The sequence below is a fragment of the Acanthopagrus latus genome, chromosome 4 (genome assembly GCF_904848185.1).
Source record: "Acanthopagrus latus isolate v.2019 chromosome 4, fAcaLat1.1, whole genome shotgun sequence".
In the NCBI taxonomy this organism is placed as follows: Eukaryota; Metazoa; Chordata; class Actinopteri; order Spariformes; family Sparidae; genus Acanthopagrus; species Acanthopagrus latus.
Genome location: NC_051042.1, coordinates 29,041,116 through 29,068,121, shown reverse-complemented (window position 1 = coordinate 29,068,121; position 27,006 = coordinate 29,041,116). Strand labels below are relative to the sequence as shown.

Here is a 27,006-nt window from a genome sequence, read left to right as displayed (position 1 = left end):
GTCGGTCCATTGTTCGGCCCACCGCTTGTCCAGATTTGAAATACCTCAAAAACTGTTGAATGTATTGCTGTGAAAAGTCAGAATGACGTTAAGCTATATGACTTTGGGAATTCCCAGGCTTCTCTTTTGACACAACCATCAGGTTGACAAGTGTCGTTTTAGTGAAATATCTTGACAACTTATGGATTCATTGCCAGGAAGTTTGGTACAGCTATCCATATTCCCCTTGGAATGGATTGTAATTTATTTGGCAAAGCTTCTAATTTCCTTATAGTGTGGCTTACAAAGTTTGTCCATGGTTTGGCACTATGTTCGATATTTTACAATACAGTAGGCTTAAATATGCCAAACAGATTCAACCCACTTGACTTTTCAAGCACCCCAAGTATCATGCTATGTAGTCATTTAAATACTACAGCCACAACTTTGAAGGCTAGCTGTCTCAGTTTCCAGCCCTCGACTTCCTTGTTCATTATTCATTGTACAAGTTGGATAATGGAACAAGTGTTAACAGTGTTTAGGTTACATCGGCTATCGAAGAACAAGCTCACACACGGCAACATACATTTGCTTTAGATTGAAATTAGGAAACACTCCCTAAACTGGTATTTTCCAACACCACTCGTATTAGAATCATCTGGCCCCTCAAGTGGTTTGCCAATTCGTTGTAGCCAATTTTGCAAACACTAGCTAGCCTGTGCTTATATTGTTAATGTTGCTAATGCTAGCTAACATCAACAGCTAGCTAACGGCAACAGCTAGCTAACTTTGGGCAGAATAATATGCTGGGCGCATGATGAGGAAATCAGCCATTTTGGCATTTTTTCCCATGCAAACTGGCAACTAATGAGACCCTAGAGATCTAACAGTGCTAATCTTGTTAAAGCTGGCACCAACCCTCAGAATATTGAAACAAAGCTAAACAAAATAATTTTGAACCAAACCTTTGATTCTGACCCTTTGTACAAGCTCTGCAGATGTATTGTTGTTTTTAAAAACAATTCACCCACTTAAAAATGTTTTTAATATGACCCTTTAACCTCCTATATATAATGCCACAATCAGGTCAAATGTTTCAGTGGACCAATACATTAAATTGCAAAAATAAAAATTTGTTAGCAGGCTTACAGTTTTAACTAAGGTGGCTAACATGGTAAACATAGAATAGAATAGAACAGAACAGAATAGAATAGATGTTTATTGTCATTGTTTCAACCACAACGAAATATACACCTGCTACAGAAAAAAAAACATAGTTCAGTTGTCCTTGTGAACATGCCAACATTATCATTAAGCTCAATGCACCACCGTGTCTAAGCACAGCTTCCCAGAACTGGCCTTGCTAGCACGACTGTGGACAGTGTCATGTTTTGGTTTAGATATGCAATATGAAAGGAAAATGTAATAACTGTGCAGGAGAGATGTTTTTATTCAAAAGAAGTATACAAAGACATGGCACAAATAGAAATATAGGAGTGGAGTATATATATGACACCAGTGGATGAATTAAACTGATATTGCTGTGAATGTATCTCACTGCAGTACAGGCAAAATCTGCTAAAAACAGCAGAAAACAACAGTAAATTCAGTTCAGGATCAGTTGGGCTCTTTTAGGAGAACCTCTTTGTACATATCTCTGGTTCCTGAAAGGCCTGAGGTATTGTATAGCTTCAGTTTAGAGGCTGTGGAAACCTGAGCTGTGGCCTCCGGGTCATGGGGTGTCCAGTCTCTGTTGACAGTGAGCTGGGCCCGGTGAAATATTCGCCGTGTTGGGCCACTCTCCTCCTCCTCCTCCTCCTCCTCCTCCTCCTCCTGTTTCTCCTTCTGTCCTCCCAAACATTTTGTGAATAGGTGATCCATTAACAGAGATGGACTAGCGGAATAAGCGCTGATGGTATCGAGAGCACTGCCCTCCCAACTTCTCCTTTTACCCCGCCTTTTCTTTGTCCCTGTGTGTTATGTTTTATCTGTTTTTTGTGTATTTGTATTCCATTTCTCCTCCTGACATATAGCAGTAGTATGGAAGTAGATTAAAAAAAGGGTTGAGGATCATACCACTGCTGTATTCTTACCTTTTCAAAATCACTGTTACTGGCACATTTATAAACCTATTACTAATCCAGATGAGTCAAAATTGATGCATTTGCATTTCTGTTTTTTATTGTGCTATTTCTGTATCGTCTCCTGTCGGTCTTTTCTCATCCTCTCTCCCTTCTGTAAAAGGTGTCCTCTCTCTACTTATAAGCTATGAACCGCCATCGCAATCCATTCACTACAGCTCAGTGAGATCGCGTAGCCGCCTGCGACTAAATCCCAGAGTGCAACCTGTCCTTCCCAGCAGCTCCCAATCGTACAGTAAAAAAAATTAAAAAATGGCAAAATGGCCACTTCACACCCCCCCACCTTCTTCACCACAATGTGTCCTCACGAGACACTGACAGTAACCGTGTGGGCGTGCATCTGTGTGTGTTATAATGGGTTTGTGCACACGTTAGCTTGTGAACATGTGTGTGTGTGTGTGTGTGCTGCACCACAAATCTAGGGCATGCTGAGGTTTCTGGTGCGATGATGTGTGTGTGTGTGTGGATATCAAGTGTTTCATTCCCAGATGAAATAGCCACTGAAATATGTGATACGCTTATCTTGCCTACTTTTTATGTGAAGGATAATAGGTCATGTGAGTCCTCTGTTCTGGAAACAAGACTTTGCTTGTTTTGCTTTGCCTTATCATGTAATTAGCTCTATACAGGTTTATACAGCGTGTCTAGACGTCCCTAAAAGGGAAATTAGTGTTTTCCTCCTCTTCCTTCTTCCTTTGCATGGCCCTCATCACACCTCCACACCAGTTTTGCGAGGCGTAATGGCTTCCATGCCCAATGCAGAACGGTCCCCACCTCTCGCCTTGTGAAACCATTGGCAGTGAGCTGGGAAATGGCTGCTAACGTTTTAATGACTTAATGAGACCTAATTAGTTGAAATGGGAGAGGAGCCGTGGAGGTGATATGTGTCAGAGTGCGTTGCAGCGCTTACACGCCAGCGTTTCTCTTCCTGCAAGTTTGTCAGCATGTTTTTGCTGTTCCTGTTCGGGGTTTTTGGGTGCATGTGTGTGCATGCATGTTGTCTCCATGGCAAGTGTGTGTGTGTGTGTATGTGTGCATGCTTGTGGGTTTGGTGTGTGTGTGTGTGTGTGTATATATGTGTGTGTGTGTGTGTGTGTGTGTGTGTGTGTGTGTGTGAGAGAGAGCGCTGTACAGCCTCTCTCAGCATTACCCAGCCTCTTCACCAGGAAGTGATGGTGGGGGGTCAGGCCTCATTTAATCAAGGAAAAAATTCCATCTCCCATTAACTTAATTAATCCAACGCCGGAGAACGAGAAGCAGAAAGAAACCCGCCTGTGTGTGTGAGTGCTTGTACGTGTGTGTGCGTGTCTGTGTGTGTGTGCGTATGTGTGTTTGCTTGCGTGCACCCCTGGAGTGTCTCTAAGCTGAATTCACAAAGAGGTTTGTCAAGTGAACTATAGACGGAAAGTTTAAATGGCATTACTCGCTCAGGTACGGTAATAAACCTGTGTGTAACACTGTAATGTGTGTGATGGATTTCACCCCTGTGGTGTGCGTCTGCCAAGAAGTCTGTCGGAGACATCCAGCAGAACCTTTTACGTGTTGAAAACATTAATTCGCTTCTCCTCACGTTAAAGGATGAGTTCAGCCAAAAATGTGAAGTTCAGTCGTTGTGTACTCAGCCTCTTGCCTTTTGTTTGTTTTTTGTTTTCCGCAGTACATTTCTATTGTTCTATTCTGGAGCTTCCCTGCAAAACAGTGTTTTTTTTTTTTTTTTCTTGGCCTTGCAGTTTTTAGCTGCTCCCACATTGTGCCTCAATTATAATTGTGTCCGCTCACATCATGTCATCACCAACCCGGTGCCACTAGATTGAGTAATCTGCCTACGCAACGAACAGCCAGCCACCAAACAACATGTTTTTTGCCGGCTGGTTTCTCTCATACTCTTGGTTGTTTCTAGTATTATGTGCGTCTGATTTTGATTGATTGATGCGTTTCTTCTAATTACAATGCAAGAAACCACAGCGTGTGATGAGTCATAAGGTCGCAAGCAACTCCTGCTAGGTTTGTGGATAAGCTACTCTGCACAGCGCGTTTAAACCCAGACTGTGGATGCTGGACAGAAGCTGTGAGTGTTGAGACCAAAAAAACTTCCCATTCACACAGACTACCTTCATCTGACAAAAGCAGCCGACCGCCAACTGTCAACAGCCCAAACATCTCTGCTTTCACTGTTGCTTTGAAGGTGTTGAATTGAATTCTGCCGCTGAAGTAATGGTTGAACCTCTTGAGAGTGCAATACAAATCAGCCGTCAGGTTTGTCTGAGGACGAGGTCAGACGACACAAACTTATTTTATTTTCTTTGTATTTCAACTTTATTTTGCAAGGAGGTACTACCTACAGTAAAGAACCGTCCAAGGTAGCAGCTTTACAATATTGCAACAAAGACAAATGCAACGACTTATGAAATCACACAGGTATTCATACAAAAGTGGCCTCTCAAGAACAACAGCAACGTGCCTAGAAATACCAATTGCAAGTTATTCCGTGACTAAGGTGCTTAGTATAGAAATACTGTTTTCCCCAGATCCGTCAAAAATCTAGGTACAATAAAAAGCAACCATTTGGAGGAGTGTAGCTGCTGTTAAGAACTACTTTGATGGGGGCACCACCATTAAATTAATCCCATCAAATGAGTCAGTCTGTAAGACAGAATGCATGACGATTGGCGGTTACTTCCTGTTTTTCTGTCGGGATGGACGGGCTGATGATAAGATGAACTTCATACAAAGGTTCGAGCATGGTGAGCCGACTTGGTGGTCCTTGGGGGACAGACTGACAGCCACCAGTCTCACTTCTTCAGGATGATGAGTCCAGGCTCAAATATGGCCTATGTAAGAAAATGTAAAACAAAATAAGGATTATTCGTTTAGCAAACTGTGGGCTTTGCCTGTGGCTTTCAGAATTTCTTTTCATTTCATTCTGAAGTTTTGCCCAAGAGGGGGCTTCACCATGGAGAACCCAGGAGGGGCTGAAGACCAGAAGTCAAGAGTCAGGATAAGAGGATGAGCTGAAAAAGGACAAGAGACTGAGGATGACATGTGTTGTTTGCACTTTTTGGTGCTCTTTTACTGATTACTAATTAATTCCTTTGTTTGATAAGAGACCTGGCCTCTAATTAAAGTGGAGTAATTTGATTTCTAGATAATATTTGAAGTACCTACGTGCTCGCAATTTGGAAAACTAACTTTTTGTGTCATCAATTTGTGTGACGTGACTAAGAATGGAGGCACTAAAAGCTTGTGAGATGAATTATTAAACAAAAAAATTACTTTTTTCTCATCTGTAGTTTCAGATTATACAACAGTGAAGTTAAATACCCAACCCACCAAATAATAAAGAATTAAATGGTGAATAAGAGACGTTGCTAAAGATCCGTGGTACACTGAGTCAAGGCTTGGTCAAACGGAGGAGGCTGTGTGCATATACAGTGTGTCACCATAGTCAATCAGAGGCAGAGGTGTCGCTACAAGTTAGTTCTCGGCATTGAAAGTAAAGCGAAGTTCATTTCTAAAACAGAAGCCAGTCTTCACCATGAGACAAATGCACAGTAGGCAAATAGCTTGTTGTCTATCCCAAGTACTTGTTTAAGGAAACTCTTTCAATGGATTTACCTTCAGATGTGAAAGTGCTGAAGTCACCCAGCACAGATAAACCATCTTTAGAAAAGAGTTTTGTTTTCCAAGCAAGAACATTTTTTAAATTCAAGGAATTTACAGAAGTACAGCTCAGTCTCACTCCAAAGCTCCAACAATGCCAAACTGATTGAGGTACTTCAGTCACAACAATCAAAGCTTAATTATTCATTATTATGTTTGCAGTGGTGATTATTTTCGTTATGAAAAAGTTTATTTTCATTATATAATGGTTTCATGTTTGCTCCTTTATTTCTTAAAACAACTGATGTACCATTATTGGCAAGACAAGTCATTGATCATATTCTGTGCAGTACTGCTCCTTACTCTGCTGAAGCATCTGACCATAGCTCTTATAAAAGCTTATATTTTCCTTTCATTTATAAGACATTAACCATACATCATCACACACAGGCTGGTATGTGAAGTCTGCTAAATGTAAAATTACTTTTGACCCTCTTCTTTTTCACGGTGTCTCCTTCCTTGTCTAATGCTACCCGGCCTCCTCATGAAAGATAATTAACTGCTGACATGCCAGTCAAGATTTGAATTCCTCTGTTCTTTTTATCTCTCATCTCCAATCCGCACTTGATCTTTCCCTTTTCCTTCATTCATTAATTCTCTTAACTTGTAAGATCTTCGACTAATTTTTTTTTTCCTTTACCCCATTTCTATTTCCATCTAGATGATGCCATCTGTTGTAGGTGAGATACAGAAAAACATGGGAGCTAAAGAAAATTGCGAGGCGTGCGTGGAAACATATGGATGAATTAAACCCCGTATGTTCTAGTGTGTTATGTTCAATAAAATCCTGATCACTTTGAAATGAGTTTAAAGTAAGAAAATAAATAAATAAATAAATAATGACGTTCTGGCGTGGTTAAAACAGCAACAACTCCTTTGGCTGCACTTCATGGAGCTGCTCTTTTCACACCCGCTCATCAACCCCTCACTCCAGGACTTCCCCGCTCTCTCGCTGGCTTTAATGTCCTGCTGCTGACATACAAATCCCTTCATGCCCCTGCACCCATTTAGTTTCCAGGGCCCCTCCCCCTCCTCGTCCTCCTCCTCCTCCTCTGCTGGCCTCCTCTCTGTCCCCGAAACACCCTGCCTCTGGAATGCACTACCCCTATCCATCTGTGCTGCCAACGCTATTGATTGTATTGAGGTCATGCTACAAAATGACAAATTGCTAAGGGCTGAAATTGATAAGGTGGACGAAAATAGCAAGAAACGACAGAAGTATGAATGATTGGACCACTGAAGAAGAAAAGTGAAATGTTTAGATTATAGTTGAGCTTTGATAGTGGTCACAGAGCAATAAAAAGCTTCCTGCAGAGGTTTACAGCAAGGCTCTGTAAGCTATGTAGTGCTAGAGTTGTACTGTAAAATGCCTCAAAGAGTGAGTATTTACTGAGTTTGCTTAACTTTGCTTGACAAACTTTCCCTTCCTCGTCCCACGCAGAAAAGCCTGTTTCGGTGGAGCTGAGCTGCGGGGCCGGACCCAGCTATGTAGTGTTGGAGCCAGGTTTGCCCCTCTTGCTGGACTGCAACCTCGGGGCCAGCGATGCACCTTTCAATGTCACCTGGCTTCAGGATGGCCAGCCTCTGCCTCTGGACGGAGCTGACTTCCTGCAGTACTTGGCCAACGGGTCCCTCCTCCTGCTGCCCAGCTCGAAGGACGGACACCTTCCTCAGGGTGTGGAGGGAGGCTACAGCTGTGTGAGCGCCAGCGCCCTGGGAGCGCTGACTAGCCGGACTGTAAATGTTCTCCTAGCAAGTAGGTGCCCAGCATGTACATTTTTTAAGTCCTCACATGCTCACATATGACTCCAAAGTGTGTTGATTGGTGAAATGTGCCGAATTGAATGCAAATCAAAGCTTTGTTTGCTTCAAATGTAGGTCCTCAGGTTAGCTGGAAGCTCATAATTGTTTAACTTGAAAATATGAGTATGTTATGAGTATGAGAATGTTCATGGATAGATGGATGATAGAAACATCTCTTGAGCAGAGGTGGAAACAAAAGTGATACAATAGATGGAAAAGAGGTGCAAGGTTAGTCAAATATATGATTAGTTGATCAACAGAAAAGGTATTAGCAACAATTGTAATCATGGATTGATCATTTAATCAGTTTTTCCACACAAAAATGTCCCAGATTCATTGATTGCAGCTTCTCAGATGTGTTATTTGTCTTTATGTGTTTTTTTCCCCCCCAAGAAAAGTTAATTAGACCAATTGACCTTTCTCACTATGAGAGCTGCTGGGATGACTGGCAATGTTTTATTTTAAGATAGAAAGAGCTTGTTACTAGGGAACAATTGGACACATGTTTGTACCCTGTGGCTAGAAATCTCACCTTTTGCTGGCTGTGTTACTCTGAGGATTGTGTATCATCACAGGTTCAGGTAGAACAGCTTCAACTCTGCAACAGATGGAGCAGAGCTGCAAGGAGTAGTTATTTATCAATTACATGATACAACGAAAGATGGATCGGCAACAATTGCTGTAATGGATTCATCATTGTGATTGTTTTAATGTAAAAAATGGCCCAAATTTGGTGGTTCCAGACACTCGGATATGGATATTTGCTTGTTGGGCTGTTGTGTGTTCAAATTTCTCTGTTTTCTGGCATATTGTATAAAGGAACTGTTCAGTGCAGTGAGAAGCTGGAGCTCCAACAGTGCCTTCATGTAGTTTGATCTAACTAAGAAACGAAAACGAAAAGTGCAGTGTGTAAGAATTGGCCACCCGAGGCAGCATTTCACCAGAGTAAGTGCTAGCTGCTGCCAACTGTATGCCTGTAATGCATCCAGAACTGTAGCTACTTTTAGCTAGTTAGCTCAGTTAGCCATGCAGCTAGGTGTTGGTGTGTATTCTATGAGCACAGGAGCTTTTGGCTGCCTAGGGAAAGAGGTTTTCCAGTCCAGGGCTAGCTGGTTAGCTTGCTAACTTCAGTAGATAGCTTTTGAAAAGTGGTGTGTTTATATGTGACCATTATTGCTGGTGACAAAGATACAGACAGTGACATAAAAAAAAGGTACGATGAAATGAGATGATCTGATAAGAGCCCGTGAGTAAAGATTAGTAAAGATTAGGTAGCTATTTGATGTTTGGGTGAAAAGTAGTGAGGAAAATGAGGAGGAAAAAAATTGTGGCAGGAGAGGACGGTTGCAGCATTACCGATTTACCGGGGGGAAAGGAAAGATCCTGTTTTGATTCATTCATCTATTTAAAGCATTTAACTGGGTGTGCATGCAGGCACACATACGCGCGGGGGCAATGCGATATGTCAGATTTGTCGAGGGAATTTCCTTGGATGGATGGAGATGAACTTGGTTGCCCCCCCTTATCCTCTGGTGGAATGCTAACAAGTGTCGGAGGAACAGGTAGACTCTAATACAACAGTCTGTTAGGAGGCACATGGTAAAAGGACGGAGAGTGGGTGGAAATGAAAGAAATGAACATGAAGATGCGTGTTTTTTAGGGATGAGAGAACAGGCTGCCGCTATTTAATCACCACTCCGAGGAGGCCTCTTTCTCTCACACCCTTAAGTGGTAGTCTTTATTTAGTCATTAGCTTTGTGTAAAATGAGACAGTATCCTTTGTGGATGCCCCCGGTTTTGTCAGCTGTCACATGCCTATTTATGAGGATCTCTTGTTTGGGGGACAATAAGGAGTAAAGGGAGGGGAGGACGGGTGTTGGATGAATGGTGGGAAGGCGGAAAGGGCTGAAGAGAGTTTGCGGTGAGGGTGAAAAGAAAGGCTTCAGAGACCATTAAGAATGACCTTCAGTTTGCGCTTGCGTGCATGTGTGTGTGTGTGTGTGTACGCGCGCCATGTATGTGTGTGTGCGGCTTTTTTGAATTAAATCAGCGGCGAGAGGCTATGAGATGGATGCGACCGGCGCACAGAAGGTCGAAGCCGAAACTGCCTCGGCGTTGACATTGAGCAGACACTCTCATTTCCTACTGCGTCTTCACCATCAGAAATGAGACTGAGGAGAGAAACATCGCAGAGATCACATCTGTGAAAACACATTACGAAACCCACCTGCTCCAGTTTCCCTGTCGCAGTATATGATGCATGTAGCCTTCTCTAAAAAAGCATGTGAATGTGTCAGAGAGGGAGAGAGAGAGAGAGAGAGAGAGAGAGAGAGAGAGAGAGAGAGAGAGAGAGAGAGAGAGAGAGAGAGAGAGAAAGAGAAAAGGCGAGGACTGCTCTCTCTTTATATGCAGATAAAAAATGTAAATAGGTCTATAGTGTTTCAGTCTCTAACTTACTCTCCTCTCGGCAAAATGCCAGAGGCAGCGCTCAGCGTGCATGTTCCATTTTCCCAAATACATCTACGGGTAAATGATGATGCTGGAAAAAAAAAAAAAAAAGCAGCTTTTAATGTCAATTAGACCAATTAACCTTTCTCATTATGAGCCTGCTGAGGTGAATGTCAATACTTCCTAATTCCAACCAGCTTTAGCTGGTGTCGTGAGTGTGAGGCTGTGTGCTCTCTCCTCCATATAAACGCGCTGCTTATAGCTGAAGGTATTGGTCTTCATTTACTAAAAGGACGGTGGACAGCACTGCTTTGTCTTTTTATTTCAAGCTTTAAAACAAGGTTAATGTTTCAAACCCCTTTTAGGTACAAACTTCACATTTAATTTGGTGCTTTCGTGTCAGTTTTACCTCTTCATTTTCAACCCATATGGGAGTCACGTGGTTTTTAACCCATGTTCGCCCACAGTGGAATTATATTATTTCTCCAACAGCGCCTATAAATATTAGCTGAGTAAAGCACAATCTGTGTGTTTGTGTGTAAGATTTAAAACAGACCCATTGTTTTATAGTACTCCTATGGCATTTTCAATGTAAATGAATGTCTAAGGTCTGTCAGTACTTTAACAAGTAAAAGGAAAAGATGATGATTCGTCTTCTTGAATCTGTGTGTCAGGAATTATGACGATGAAACTCTTAACCTGTTGGTTTAAAAGGGTCATAAATCCTGTAACTGCTTGTGACTAACAACTTAAAATAGTATGAGACAGACATGGCTGGATCTCAAAAACTGCAAAGACTTATATCACATATCACACGTACGTTACCACTGGATTCAGAACAACTTAAATTTCAAAACCACGTGCTTCAGTCCAGTGTAAATTTGATATTTAATGCGGATGTTAAACTTACGGTGTTATTAGATTTTTTTCAACTTGTCAAGTGTAGCCACGTATCACCCATTTCCACAGCAAATTGTGTGTGTCTACCTCGAACTAAAATAAATCTGGAAGAAAATAGTTTCTAGTTCTTGTCTTGCGTCAGAGGCTCACTCTTTAAAGTTTCTCAAAATTTGAAACTTTAACAATATTGATGGGGACAAGGAGAATCACTTTGAAAGGCTGATAGCTCAAATATATTTCACATTTAAATAATCACTGGGAAACAAAAAATAAAAAAAAATTCTCACATTGCAGAGATTTTCCAGTAGCTGTTGCGCACAGTGTTGAAGCTCGGGGCACGCTTCATTGGTTTTCACACTGTTAGTCAGCCTAAAAAGCTGGGTAGCAAAGAGGTCACGGGTGGAATTATCTGCTTGCACAAGAGGAGGGGAAAAACGCTGCAATCTGATAGCTGTGGGGCCAAAGAGTGGGGCATAGATAGAGGGACGGACAAAGACAGAGCCGGGGTAAAGTCAAGGGCAGGAGAGAGGCAGCGAAAAAAGGGAGCAGAGACAGGGGCTTTTCTGTGTAATGCACTGAAGGGTTACGAACTTTACATAGAGCGGTGCCCAAAGAGCTGCCTGAAAAGAAAAAAAAAAGAGAGAGATTGTTCCTCCTGTGGCTTTATATGTCCTTTTTTACTTTACTGGGAGTGTTGCGCTGAAAAGTTGCCCAACGTATCATCCCCATCATGAGTGTGTGTGTTCGGCACGGTGCCGGATGGATCTGCTTTGGAATTTCATTGCAGGGGGACACTCGTGAAATGCTGGGAAAAGACTAATATGATTACACTTTGACAGAGCGGAGGTGGAAGCACAGCCGACCGCCATTGTTCGATCACAGCATGGGCAACGTGTCTTCTCCGACCCCCGCCCTCCTTTGCATTAACGCCTGCTAATGTGCACTCTCGCTGATCAGCTGTTGTTCACCACTCACATGCAGCCCCCCACCCCCAGCGCCCCCTCCCCTCTGAAGAGCTTGCACATAGAAGCACATGGAGTCCATGCAGTCCATGTACAGGCATCAAGGCACACACACACACACATGCACTAGAGTAAACAGTGAGGTACAAATAGCTGCACTCGAGTTTGCACACACTCACACACGCCCAGTGAGCCTGGCACCCTGTCAGGAGCTCCCTGGCAGTGTTACAGGTGGTGTGTTTACATGAGGGCATCGCGCTGTGTAATGGCTGGAAGTGGCAGGGGTTAATCATCAACTCCTCCCGCGCAGCTCGCTACGCGACATTCATGGCAACTTCTTTTTCTAGAAGCGAATCACTTGCTTTCCGTCACTATGGCCGAGCAAGTGTGTGAACCCCGAGTGTGCACTCGTTGAGCAGCTTCGATACACACAGATGGCCGGTTGGTTGCCACGACTTCCACTTGGCACGATGAGGGTTAGGGGCTAGTCCACCCAGTTTCTCGTTGAGCTCACAGGGGTTTGGAGGAAATCACGAGGTCCAGGTCGGGGTGTGAGTTTGGAAAGACTCTTGAAATTGCTTTTAAGTTAAAGCAGAAACCAGTTTGGGAGCAAGTATCTGGTCTCTGCACTCAGTCCTCCCTTCCATAGTTTTGTTTGTTTAAAGTCAGATGACATCCCACTGTGTCTCCACTCTTGCTCAGCCTTTAAGCCATACTAGCACCAGTATGGATGACAATGTTGGGTGAATCCCTGACCAACTTCTGAGTCGGGTTATGGGAATTATTACCCCAAAGTCTGATGAGGCTGGGGCGACCACAGGATGGCTCATGAGGTCAGACATGTGTGGTTTTGCATTTGTTAGACTACTAGTTTTTAGACAACTATGGGATGTATTAGTTTAGGAGAGACTTGGTGGAGGAAGTCATGTCCCACTCAGGATAAACCGAAATACCCCTTTACTTTTCAATTGGTGCCGTTGTCAGGTCATCCTTTCATTTCGTCCATTTTTTTGGTTTCTGACCGGAAACCTGATGAACTTTAGGCATTCCCATCTGACTCAGGTGTACTCCTTGTTCAGGGCTAATTAGCAAATGTCATAGTGCTAGTTTTGACAGCCAATTATTCTTATTCCCTGCACTATTTTTTCCCCCACCTGTATAACATGAAGACGTGGCCCTGTTCTGCCTCTGAGTGGTTCTGACCTTGACATGTTTTTCTAATCCCAGAGCCCTTGAGTCAAGAGAGTTCTGACAACGACCATCACCACGTTATTCACCCGGACACTTAAAATGCATCAATACAGAGATACAGAGTACGATGTTTGGCAGTTTGTTAATACACATTCTATTGATTGATTGATTTACAGTACTGGGCAAAATTCCAGGAACTTGAAAGGCTCCAACTTCTGCCATCGCTGTTAAAAATGGTTCATTGACCCAAACAGAGGTGACCCAACTCTTTGTACTCTGCTCAGTCAGAGGGACACTGAGCTCACCTTTTTGGACGTTTCTTGCACAGTTGGGGTTTTTGGAAACGTGTGGCACAGAAAACAATGGGCAGCACCCAAATAGCGTGATGAACATGGTAGCTCTTATACCTGCTAAACACCTGCAATGTTATCTTTGTCATTGGGTGCCTCTCAAGATACTGGCGTCAGTGTTTAGCTCATAACACTACTGTGCCTGACTTCAGCCTCACAAACCGCTAGACTCTTAGCTCATACTGGACTGTTTGACCATTCGATTATTGAAGTCAGGCTAGTCAAGGTAAGAGTTTTTTTTCCTGCTGTATTGTGGTACGGAGCGAGTCAGACGGTATGCAGGGCTCAGCTTGGAGTTAAAAAGTGTGAGAGAGAGTCAGCTGGATTCAGTGCAGGTCTGACAGTGGAAATCAGCCGACAGTTCATTCACCAAATGAGTGAACTTGAGAAACAGCTGTTGCTCACGTACTACGGAATTTGTCCTAAAGATCGAGCTCAAAAAATGACAAACTTGCTGACAAACAAAAGCCTATGGGGGAGGGTGTGCGAGCAGAGATGGAGTAGATGTCACGCCGACGTGCAGTTTGACCAAAGATGGGATTTTTTGACAGCAAATTACATGACACCATTGAACTGAAACCAATCTTTCCTGAAAAATTAAACACAAAAGATAATTTGTTCACCCTTCATCACTGCTTCATTAAAAAAAAAAAAAAAAAAAAGTTCCACAAGCGGCTCTTTGAAATGTGCGAATCAAATTTGTTCTCCCTGCGAGCTGTATGTAACACTGCGGGGCGATCTGTACATGTTTTCATGCTGTGCGGAGCCGCTTTGAATCACCTCGCAATTAGCCCCACGTCGAGAAGATGTCTTACAGAACAGGATGTAGGAACCAGCGAGAACGGCTGTTACCAGCCACTGCATTTCTGTCAGTTCAACAACAGCCGTACCTTGATTTGATACATTTCATAAAATGTTTTTCATATATTGACTTGATTTTGGTTTTCTGCCATTATTATGTGTATATTTTATTTCAGTCTCTCTCTTTTCTGTTGCCCTGCTCCTTTCTTCCTGCCTTCAGTCGCCTTCTGTTCTTCTTCCTCGGCTCTCTGCTTTGATCCACCCCCCACTCTCCGCTCCTCACTCAGAGCTCAGAGCTACAGGCGAAGTGGCTCGGACAGCCAACCAGTTTTGTTCTCTTCTCCAACAGCCTGCAAGGGGTCAGAGGTTAGAGGCCCTCAGACGGTGCTCACTGCTGCCCCCTGGTGCTCGTTGTTAACCACATTAGACGTTTGTGTGTGTGTGTGTGTGTGTGTGTGTGTGTGTGCGCGCGCGCGCGCGTGCATGTGTGTGCGTGTGTGTGTTGGGGAATGTTTCCAGGCTGTGAAAGTTGGACCCCTGCCAGTGCTCGACCTGGAGAGAGGAATAATCTAGCCAAGTCTGATTAAATCCCCAAATTTCTCCTAATCAGGACATTCAAGGGTATTTAAATGGTCTGAACAAGTGTGTAATTAAATTACAACATTTAAAACGGTGCCTTTAAACTCCCTAAAAACGGCCTGAAAACAACAATTAGAACTCTGAAATAGAGACTGTAATGAACTATTGGACAGATTCTTTTTAAAGGAAACCAAGTTCAATCAAGAAAGTCCCATAAACTGTGAAGGAGGTCAGTGGTGGGGTCATTTATTTTATTTTATTTGTATTTATTTTCTTTCTGTTGCACTTACATTGAACAAAAACTATAACAAGGCAGAAGTGTAATCAATAAAAGGGTCAGGGGTTAATAAAAACAAATTAAAGTATACCTGACCCACTTTTTATTCGATCTGCTGTCCATTCTTTCCCCAGCGTTGTGCATGGGTCCATGTTTTTGTCCTGAGTTGGGCTCTGTTTCATTTTGAAGGCTGAATCGCAGCATCAATGCTTCAGACCAGTTCCAACCCGACCACACTGGCTTTGCAGCCCTTTTTAATTTAGTGCACTTAGGATGTGTCCTAATGCCGTCCATGTGGAGTCTGGTTTGTACACCAATTGTGGACCGTGACTTCGGGGTAATTGCACAGTGGGTCACATCATGTGAGACCTACATCAAACAAACTAGGTCCTTTTCATCATAGCAGAGGTAGACGACATGTCACGCAGAATTCAGATCAGTGAAATCTGCGATCAGTTCAAAACTTCAACTTTGATACGAGTCAGTTTTTATCCCCGTCTGTCCGCTGGGAAATCACCAATTTGATAGTCGTTCCTCTGACCTCTATCGCCTCTTTGCTCCTCAGGTCTGTCTAAATTCCATCAGGAGCCGTCACCCCAGACAGTGCCGGCCGGGGGAGCTGCCCGCTTCGAGTGCCAAATTGAGGGAGTGCCCACACCTGTTATTACCTGGGAGAAGGACAAAGTGGCTGTTCCTGAAGAGCCAAGGTGACCCTTCTGTGTGTGGTGTTGTCCTTCATCTCCCTCTTGTCTGTCCTTTTCATGTTCTCACAACATCTTAATGAATGAACGTTGTGATTACTCAGGTTTGTTTCAGGATCTCTGCACTTCCAAGGCTATTACTTTGAGCGCACGATGTTTCTCTGTATGTGATGCTTTCTCTTTTCTGTGTTCTCATTAATAGCCCAGTACTGTCCATTGCATACTGTATCGCAAGGCTCCGTGCCTGATGTGAGGCTGGCTGTGGCTCTGCGTTCGAGGGCCGTATTCATAAGGTTTCAAAGTTCTGAGGCTCATCAGGTCATCTCAGTTCAATCCAAAAATCTCATGAATCATTCACTACTCTCTAGTCACTGTAGACCTACAGTATTTGAGTGACTATAAAGTGAGGTCATTGGTCAAATGAAAAAAAAAAAGAAAACACTTTTGGGCACCACGCCAATCATTCTCTTTCAATTCATGGTGGTATGAAATGCTTGGTTAGTGACCATCAGTTGTATACGTCCTTTCATTGATGCATTGTGGGACACTTTGAGTCAGCAACATAGGTTATAGTAATTCTCACTGCTTGTTCAGAGGGCACTGCAAAATCTGGGACTGACTATAATTCAACCAAGCGTAATCTAAAATCAATTCAAGCATTTAAACCCACCAGATATGTATTTTTATTGCCGGAGAGCATCAGACTGTACTCACTCAAAGACAGATTTTTTTGTTTTTTCCCAAGGTCTGTATGTTATTCCCAGACAAATGAATTGAAATGTCTAATCATCACCCTCACTTTAGGGTGATGATTAGGTCAGAGGGAATATAACCATTACAACTAGTGTGTCAGTGCCACTTCCTTTAGAAATAACTCAAAAAGCTCAGCTCTACAAATGATCAGAAAGGAAGCTTTAGCATAGCCTTTGTGAAATGACCTCCTCCATCAGGTTCTTCTTGTGTGTTTCATACCCCATGCAAAAAAAAAGAAAAAAAAAGAAAACAAGCTGCATATGACAATTGAAACTAGTTGGAAAAGGGTTCTTTAAATTATTTCCTTCCATTATTCAGCTATACAATGAAGTCAGTGCGAGCACATGAACTTCTCCGACTCACAGTAGTGGTGGCAGTTTCTATAAACTTCATCCTGTCATTCAGCTTGACATTTACAAGTTATTTCTCCGTCAGTTAGATAGACTTTCTATCAACACCATGTACAGTATGTTTTTATCCAAGTGACAGACTATTTCAAAAGCACATTTTCAGGATCTCAACAACTATTGGTACAGCGCTGAAGAATCACCTTGAGCTTAAAACGAACCTCTCACCACGAAGCTTGTGGGATTTTTCTTTTGCACTTTGCACAATGTAGCCTTGCTGCCACTTCCTTGACAGTTGTCTCTCACAAATAGTCTCATTTACCCATCCACTTAAGGATATTGACAATCTTCTGGCCTCGGCGCCATTGGAATTTGTTCCAGGCCTTATTGCACAGGACTAAGTGCTAATGGCTGCTGTAGCCCTGCGTGACCCGCAAACAGCTCGCTGCTTATGAGGTCTTATCGGTGGGATGTGCTTCTTGCACCTCAGGCGTTGTTAATGGCCTCTCACAAAAATGAGCTAAGGGCTGGCTGATACATCACTGGCTTTTTCTCTCTCTGTTCTCTGTTTGTGCCTTTTCCTCTCTGTTGGCCCCTCTGACATCTCCTGCTCTTCTGCTGCACTGTTAGACCCTTTCCATCTCTATTTCTGTTACAGTGCTATCCCAATTTTCTCTTCATGCACGACTCCATGTCTTCCTCTCATTATATCTTGGTTTTTGTCCTTTGTTTTTCGCCATCTACCGCCACTTAACTCTCCCCATGTCTCTTTTCTCAACTGTTCACTGGTCTGCCCTCACAGTTAGGCCTCAGTTGCAAACTGTTTACTCACTCTGACTTTTCGAAATGTGGTTTGATCAAAGTCAAAGTATAGTTTATACATCGAAATGTAGTAGGAAGCACAGTGGTGGCATTAAAGTCATGCAATCAGGGTGTAGTTGGCTAAAGCCTAACTTTAGCTTTTTTGCTGCTCGTGATTGCATCGTTTCTACAAAAATCTTATATGTGGTATTGTGTTTTCGTTTGCCACAGAAGTCATTCTGCAATAATCCAAAATGCAATAATCCAAAAAAAAAAAAAAAAAATCCCATAGGCTTTTTGTTAAGGGAACCAGGATGATTCTAACTTTTGTGTCACTTTTTGAGTTGCATGACTTGTAATTGCGTCCTCTCCTTACAGCAGTTGTACACAATAGTCTCTCTCCTGAATAAGGAGGAATGGAGCCCTGTGAGGACTCAGCGGGATCCCCGCGGAGTAGATCAGCTGGATGTTTTTTCATGCTACAGGGCACTAAGCCATTTACTCACTTGTTTGTCTCCCTCGCCCGTTTGCCTCCTCACTCTCTCTCACCCTCTCTGCCACCTTCCCTCCGTTGTTTGCCCTGCCTGCAAAAAGGTTCATTTCCCTTCCTAACGGGGTGCTGCAGCTTCTGGAGGTGACCAGGGAGGATGAGGGCGCCTACCGCTGTGTCGCATCCAACTCTGCCAGAAAAGACATGAGTCACGAAGCCAGGCTCGCTGTCACCACAGGTGAGGGCTGTTGCGTTGCTTTATTGTGTTTGAATGGGCAGCCAGGACCCCGTCGGGAGCTGCCGGACCAGTCTCAAAAAATATAATGCGAGTTTAAGGGCAAGATGCTTGGCAAAGTATCATGTCTCTGAAATCCAAGCAGCAGATTATAATAACAACAACATGTTGCAATAATACTGAAGACACTAAATGTTCTGTTTGGTAACATTTTGAAACCATACAGGCAAATGGTTACTTCCTGGTGCCATCAGACTTAAAGCGCACACTCCATAAGACACAAATAATGTGCTTTAAATTATTATTACTGTCAATACTGTACCTCATGTTCCACTCACCTCCTCTCTTCTACCTCAGTATTTTTATTTTATATCTACGAAATACATTTAATGTTTCTATATTTGCCCTTGTATTTTGATAATGTATTCGTACTTGAAAGTACCCGCTGCTATGATAATTTTACTCATCCCTGAACGGTGGGATGGTTGGTAGGTGGGTAGGTTGGTAGATAACCCACAAACCCACAAATATTGCTCCGCACGAAGAAGCACACACTTTAAAGATGAGGACTTCAAAGCTGCACTATTATGGAATGAATCACAATTTAATGAATGCGTTCTCATTGACAATGCTTCAGCTGTGGAGCACCAGTTGAATAGCTGCTGTCATTGAAAGGAGGACATACGGAAGCAAATCTATACTGCTATCCCCCTTATATTATTACCAGAAAGAGGGGAGCAGGCTGGGTGCAAGGTGACCAAAACATTGCATTAATAGAACTGTAGTTACTTGAGCACACTGGTTGTCACTGTCATCGTATATTGTTAATACACTTTACACAGAAATTTATGTAATTAGTGAATTAAAGGGATATTCCGGCGTAAGTTTATTCCATGGTCTAACACACAGGGAAAAGAACAGGATTGAGCATTTCTAACTACATCCACAACGAGCAAGCTGCTGCAGTAGAGTGGTGAGCTGTGTTCTCTTTTCAATAGAAATCCGGCAAAACTAGCAGATGTTTGATGCCTCGACCTGTGTGCTGGGACCCTATTTGTACTGCTGCTGAAGTTTGGTACTGTTCTGAGCGTTATTTGTGGCTATGAGTGGCTTTTTGATGGCAGTCTCTTGGTTGGAGGCATAGACTGCAGTGTGCTGTTATCACACTGTCTTTTCTGAGGTTGCTAAAACTACATGAGCTAGCGGTCGGAAAACTCTCTTGTCACGGTGTGTTAGACCATAGATTAAACTTACACTGGAATATCCCTTTAAGCTACTAGTTTGTGCCTTTCCAACCCGCATCATGTTGTGGCTTATCGGGACCGTGAATTATTAGAATCTTTTTAATATTTAATTTGATCCACTGACAGCAGTTAGAGAAAGATTTGGATGTTTGAGCTGATGTCTGACTCTATGGGAACAGTTAGCAGGTCGGCCCTCAGCTAACCAAACAAAGGGAAGTGGTGGTCAGTTTGTTATTTGCACAGTGAGACTTTTCCCCAATTCTGACTCTTTGTGTTTGAAAGCCCTCCTCAACCGCCTTCATAAGATGGCAACTAAAAACTAAAAAAAAACAAAAAACAGTCACCTTCACCCTTCGCCTTTACGTCTTGTGTGCCGTGTTATTTTGGTGCATTTCGTTTGAAAAGCAATTCTATTATGTGCAGCACTTTAAGCTGGTGTAGTGTGTTGAAAAGCAAGTGCTATACATTTGGTCCCGTTGTCCTTCAGATTTCATTTACTGCACACACACAGGTATACAGGTATTAAGAGACTGTTATTCGCCGAGTGTTGACTAACAGTAGCCGCTGTCTACAGTGGCATTGAGCTTGAGCTTTGAATTGGGGCTTGCTTTAAGTACCTGGCAAGGTTTATTTGTTCATCTCTTTCAAAAAGGACTCATTCTCCCGGTTTGGTAGATGAAGCGCAATTCTTTGTTTGATGTTTTTAATAGACTAATAATGAGTATGACGCAAGTCAGACACAGACTTGATTTAAAGATGTAACCTAACATTTCTGCGTTAAATTGTTCAAAAACAACCAGGGCTTTGTTATATATTTGAGTTGAGTTCTTACATTATCCCAACCATTGTCCTGCCTTTTTTGCTACACTTTCATGAATAAAACTTCTGCACTGGCGCTTTTTTAACTATGAAGACTACAGCGATCCTACGCTATTTAAATCCTTACTTGCTTTTTGACTGGCGTAATTTACATATGGTGTGTTTAAGTCATGAGTGTATTTATGTAGGACTCACTTCACAGTCGCTGAACAATGTGCATCTTAAACTGCATCACAGATCATCGTACAAATAACAGCAAGTTGCGTCTTCATGGCAACAAACAGAGGATACATGTTACATTATGATGTACCCTTGTGAAAAGGAATATACTAAAGGACAGTATATTAAATGTCAGCCTACTTGAGCATACTTGTAGCCAGACTAATCATCAGTGCACTTCAAGAAAGCAGACCGACAGTGTGGACATGAAAATAGTGTTTTTTCTGCTTCACTAGTACTACACTTGCTATTGACTGTGATGTATAAAAGTATGTGGGTGCAATTTTCAATATATGTACAAAGAAGTACACTTACTTGAAATACCTCTTGAAGGTACATCTGCATTTTTAATACATTGAAGTTGAACTTAATGATATTTATTTTGAAGTACACTTAAGATGTGCTTTAAATTGAGCACATAAAGTACAAGTATGAACATTAAATGGAATGAGCCATGCTGAAGGTCAGTCTGTATACGGTCTGCATTTTATCGGACAAGTTTGGCATTACCTTACACCCGTCTCTCTTCTAACCAGAATCCCAGGGTGACTACAACCTACAAGGACTTGCATTAGCAGGATTACATGGTCCAGCGACTCTGCGAATTAGCACCGCGAGGTGTGATTTCACCATTAGGCAGCCCAACATTAAAGCCCTGTCGTTTTATCTGCCTCCATGGCTAGCTGGGTAGAGTTTAGTCAACTGTAATTGGCTGCTCTGTGGAGAAAAAAAAAACAATTGTTTCCTTTTGTTGAGTTACAGCCTTTGTGCTCTTTAAAAGGAAAACATAAAGAAAGAGAGGGGGGAGCGCCAGACAGACGAGGTCAACATCAAGTCAGTCAAGATGCAGTGTTTATTCTAAAAAATTCTGGCACCGTCTTTTGTCCTCAGTTTTCCCCTCATTGCAGTAAAGTTTAAATATGATGATTCGAATTATTAGTCTGCGTAGTCATTACTATTCAAAACATACACTAGAAACGAACGCATCCTGTCTTTCTTCAAACAACATCTGTTCTACTCCTTGAATAGAAGGGGAGTATATTTGGAAATCAGTTGCAGAATTATATAAGGTGTATTTTAATGGGTTTTTACACCTGTAATGACAAGGAAGAGGATTTCTCCAGGCTTTTTTATTCCCTCTCGGTAGCCTTGTCGCTGTCATGGACTCCTTGGAGGAAAGTACTTAAAGTCTTATTGTGAACAATCATATATAACAGATGTCAGATCTAATGCCACCACTTCAGTGTTTGGCACTTCAGAGTTCTATGAATAGAATTTCTCATCACCCCGTTGACAGCTTGATATTGAGGTGATCAAGTCCCCACATTTAGTGTAAGAGGCTTTAGAGAATATGAAACATTCGAGCTGCCTTAGATCTCCAGTTTGTAGTTCCTCCAATTCCCTCTTTACCTCCTCGCTGCACCCACGCCCATCTGATCCGCTCGAGACCCTTGCGAGAGCGCAGCCAGCAGTGCAGTCCTCGCAAAGGCAGAATGACCCACTTAAAGCTTTATGCATAACCAAGGATTTCTGTATGTAATCTCAATGATTAATTTATAATGTGTTTACAGAATGCCGGGCCTCTTTCTGGAGACCATTAGCATTAGGTGCTGCTGGGGCTGCCCAGGCTTAAAAAAAAAAAAAAAAAAAAAAAAACTGCATGGAGATAAGGCCCCCTCACACCAGCCGTACCTGGGAGACTGATACGCACTCAAGATGGTCCCTTCAACCAACAAACAATATGCTCCTAATAGCATCGTTAGTCACCCAGGAGTAGAGATGTACGTCAGTTTAATAACCGAGGCCACCGTATCAACCAAGTTAATGGTTCACCTTTTTCCTTGAACAAAATGATCCTGTCTTTTCTGTTCTTGTGTCCTTTCTTACCCCCTTTCATCATCTCCCGCCACTTAGTCCCTTTGATTATGGCTTATTTCTGGTTTTGCACATTATGTCCTGAGCATGTCTGTAAATAACAACATGTGCCACAAGGGCTTTGATCCCATTTTCGCAGCAAATCATCTAACATCACGTCTAGTTAAGATCCAGGTCGAATCCGAATCCCGTTTGTGCAATGATGTGACTCCCTGTTGTAGAAACAGTCAGTACAAACTCCTACGAAGTCATCCTCGAAAGCTCTCCTACTCTCGTCCCGTCTCCCGTCTCAAGTATTACTTGGGCAGCTTCACCAGCTATGTGTTAACAGTCAACCCTTCCTCTTATCTGGATACTTCCCATTAACTTAAATGGAGGTAAAAACATGAATGCATCTGGTTTATTCACTGTTGACATGGAAAACAGGAACAGTGTTCCTTGACTACCTCATGTTGGCAGTTGGTTGCAAATACAAGATGCGCATGCTGCCACCCAATGGGCAAAGGATGCCCCTGCCCCATTTTACCCATGCCGTAACTTAAACTTTAAGTGTGTGTGTATGCGGTTGAACTGCTGCAATAGAAATCACTACAAAAAGTACCCACGTGTTGACAGGCGATATATAAACCAAAATGAATAAGATGCCACGCTGTTAATGGGAAGGAATGTCAGCTTTGGTTCGTCCATCAGTCAAACGTCTGCCTTCCACAAATTGAGGGTGTTGCACCAGGAAAGATTAGGCGGTAACTTTTAAATTCTCCTCCCTGGATGTTTGTTAATGAATGACACGAATCACTACTCCCGACTAAGTGACACATATTGTATTGAGTTGATACATGCATGGCTTCACAGCAATTATGATGGAACAAAAGGGAGCTGGGGTTGATCAGTAATAATGATAATATACTTTATTTATACGGCACAAGGTCACAAAGTGCTTCACAGAAAATGAAGAGAAAAGAACACAGATGAAGAACAGCAGATGATAAACTAAATAAAACAACACAAGGATTTTAAAACATAGTAAATCAAGTTAAAAAAAATAGATGGCAAGAGGAAACAGTAAAAACACAGCAACCTATACAGAATTGCACATTGGCAAATACATAGGAGGCCAATAAATCTTTTATGTTATCTGGGGTGAGGCCATTTGAAGATTTAAAAGCGATGAGTTGAATTTTAAATGGAGGTTCAACAGCAGAAGAGAAGCCTTCCCTTTTAGAGGCCAGACTTGTTCCAAGATTCAGTAGTTACTCAAAAAATGGGGGAAAAAGTAATTTAACAACTTGAAACACTATGTAAGGATGTGTATCAGCAATCCACTGCAAAATGTTGTCTAATTAGTAGTTTAATCACATGTTGTTCGCTGCTCCCCGACACTGTGTCTAGAAAGGGTGTGAAGAATAATGTGCTTCAGACGACTCGTAATCAAATGGGAGAAAACTCTTACCAGAGCTCAGTAAGGGAAGAGAAAATGGTGGACCAGAATTTGTAAAGCTGACAAATCCCTTCACTGATCTAATCTTTTTTAAACTGATTATTTTACATTGGTGCTTTTATTTGTGAAGCCTAATATAATTGGTGGTTAAATCCAACAAATCCAACCTAGAGCTTTTGTTAAGCACATCCTCACTGTAGTGTTGGCTTGCCAGAGGTTGAACAAGGAACAGTTCAGATAATCTTCAACAGTTATTGGTGATAAATGGGACTGCACTCTCTCTCTGTGATCAAACTGAATTGTTTAGTTAAACTTGACTGGTGTAAGCAAGTAAGTAAATAAGTTGGTAAGTCTACAAAATTGCTGTAAAAACTGCAGGCGTGAGCAGCATTTTAGCAGTCATCCGCCTTGTAGCACTTATTCAGTCATCCAGTCAGTGGCTTCAAACTGGCAACTTTCCAGTTACAATCACCAATTCTTCTCGTATTTACTGGTCCATGATACCAAAGTAAACGCTCTTTTTGTTGCCCCAGGCTCTACAGAGACCCTGAACAGGGTTGTGATTGTTGCGCCGCCTCAGAATGCAACAGTCGTGCTCGGCCGCCCCGCTGTGATGGAGTGTATGGCACAAGGCCAGCCGAAGCCGCTGGTGTCCTGGAGCAGGCAAGGTAAACGCTCTAACTCGCCTCTTTTCTGTTGGTGGTTCTCATCCTGTTTGCTTTTCTTTTTCTCCACACCATCTGTCGCACTCTCATTATCCACGTCTCTAACTCCGCGCATCTCTCAAACACAAAGAACAAGCGTGTCAGGAGCAGAGTTACATACCTGTAGCTCAGAAGTTACTATTTTTACTGATGAAGTGCTGCCTCTTCTCCATCAGACCTCTGTTGTTCTGTTGTGCACTGAGCCGGGCTCTACATAAGATGATTAATTCACACCTCCGTAGCTTTGACACACACAAACACACTTGTAGTGTTGACGGGAACTCTGTCATGTGAAACTTGTGGAATTCTGTCATGCTGTGGTTTGGCAACATCTCTGCGGAGTCAAGTGCTGCATTGGAAATGAATCTATCACTCACAATTAACATTTCACTACACAGGGAGTTAGTTAAAGACTAGATATTGTGTCAGTTGTCAAAAAGTTGTCAATGCTGTGGTTATGGGCATGTGTGCAGCTCAGACGATTCACATGAACATTCATGAATAGAGCCTTATGCTAGCTAACTCACTGTCTATATTGTATTTAACATTTTATTTTACTCATATTTCTATCTTATTACCTTACCCTTTACAATATATTTTGATTAGATGGGATCCATTGTTGTATTTTGATTATATTCAATTTCCAATTTCCACTTGTTTACTTTATCACATTTTTACAAAGTCGTAGTTGGTGCTTAGTAAGCACCTTGTTCACTACTTCTTTATGTTCAGTCAGATGACTTACAATATTTACATTTAGCAGATGCTTTTGTCCAAAGCAGCTTACAGTAATTCGTACGTACATTCATACACTGATGGCAGTGGCTGCCATGTAAGGTAGTTTTTGGTTCAGTATCTTCCCAAGGACACTTCAACATGCAGACCAGGGGAATCGAACCTGCAAACTTCTGATAACAAGACATTTGCTCTACCCCTGAGCCACTCCTGTCTATAGGTGATGATTTTTACTTCAGAGGATCTGACAAAAGCACAAAATGGCGGTCTAACTACATAAAGGTCTATATAGTGACTAAAGGAACTCTGTACACACAGCCTAGGACTGTGCCACTGTAACCACCTCAGTGAACCCAGACTGAAATGTCACAGAGCCACCTGTTGGTCAGCTGGTGTAATTACAGGTCGGCTCCCCTGCTCAGAGTGCTGCCTCTCTCTTTTGTGCTGTTTCTCAGGCGACCAAAAGACCAAGAAAATCATCTCCACTTTTCTCAATAGCAATCTCTTTACTTTCATCTGAGCCTGTCCTGTTGTTCTTTGTTGCCTTCTCCTTTGATCAGATGGAAAGCCGATCTCCACTGATGTGGTTGTCCTTGCAACAAACCTGGTGATTAGGGACACGAGGCGTCACCATGCCGGCGTCTACGTCTGCCGGGCGAACAAGCCCAAGACCAGAGAGTTTGTGATCGCTGCTGCTGAGCTGCATGTGCCTGGTAGGAGTCATTTTATGTGCTGTGCAATATAATGACAGACTTGACTTTTCCCAGAGCTGTTTCATTGTGACTCTCATTAGCGTCCTCCTGATCGTCCTCCTGATCGTCCTCCATCAATTAAGGTGTGATGGTACTTTAGAGAAAGTAGAAAGTAGTTTCCTATCTATGTAGAAAAGTTTGGCTCTTGCATAATCTTGTGTCTGAAATTATTAGTTTCAAGTCTGTCTCAGCTGCAGGTAGATAAAACTACCCTTTGGGATGAACCTTGAGATCTAAAGGTTAAAGACAGAAACCATCAACTCTAACATCCCTCCCAGCTTAATGGAAGTGCAATCATTGGAGTGACCCAAGTCAGAGCTTCTCTCTTCTTCCAATAGCACCTCCAGTGATCCTCCAGCCCCCAGAGACCGCATCCCTCTCCCGGGGCAACACAGCTAGGTTTGTGTGCAACAGCTCCGGGGAGCCTCCTCCGGTGTTGCACTGGCTGAAGAACGGCAAGCCCATCAAGCCCTTCAGACGCGTGAAGAGCCAAACCCCTGGAGTCCTGCTCATCAACCAGCTAGCACTGGAGGACGCGGGCTACTACCAGTGCATAGCTGACAATGGGCTGGGCACGGCATGCGCCACCGCCAAGCTGACGGTGATCGTGAGGGAGGGTCTGCCCAGCCCTCCTCGCCACCTGTCTGCCACACCCTACTCCAGCACAACTGCCCTGCTCACCTGGGAGAAACCTGAGTACAACTCTGACCAGATCATCGGCTACTCTGTGCACTGCCAGCGTGCCGCAGGTGTGTCTCCATGTGCGAGTAGGTACATTTCCACATTCCCCCCAAAAAAAACA

At 42.8% G+C, this 27,006-nt stretch overlaps 1 protein-coding gene across 3 annotated transcripts in view; it reads left to right on the top strand.

The window, feature by feature from the left end:
• Positions 1-27,006, top strand: part of igdcc4 (immunoglobulin superfamily, DCC subclass, member 4) — a 58,331-nt gene that overhangs the window by 14,208 nt on the left and 17,117 nt on the right. For all 3 annotated transcript variants that reach the window (XM_037096241.1, XM_037096240.1, XM_037096239.1), the window contains exons 2-7: positions 7,222-7,536; positions 15,657-15,798; positions 18,288-18,421; positions 24,547-24,681; positions 26,013-26,165; positions 26,543-26,953. In XM_037096241.1, coding sequence (XP_036952136.1) covers positions 7,222-7,536; positions 15,657-15,798; positions 18,288-18,421; positions 24,547-24,681; positions 26,013-26,165; positions 26,543-26,953 — 1,290 coding nt within the window. The remainder of the gene's footprint in view (positions 1-7,221; positions 7,537-15,656; positions 15,799-18,287; positions 18,422-24,546; positions 24,682-26,012; positions 26,166-26,542; positions 26,954-27,006) is intronic.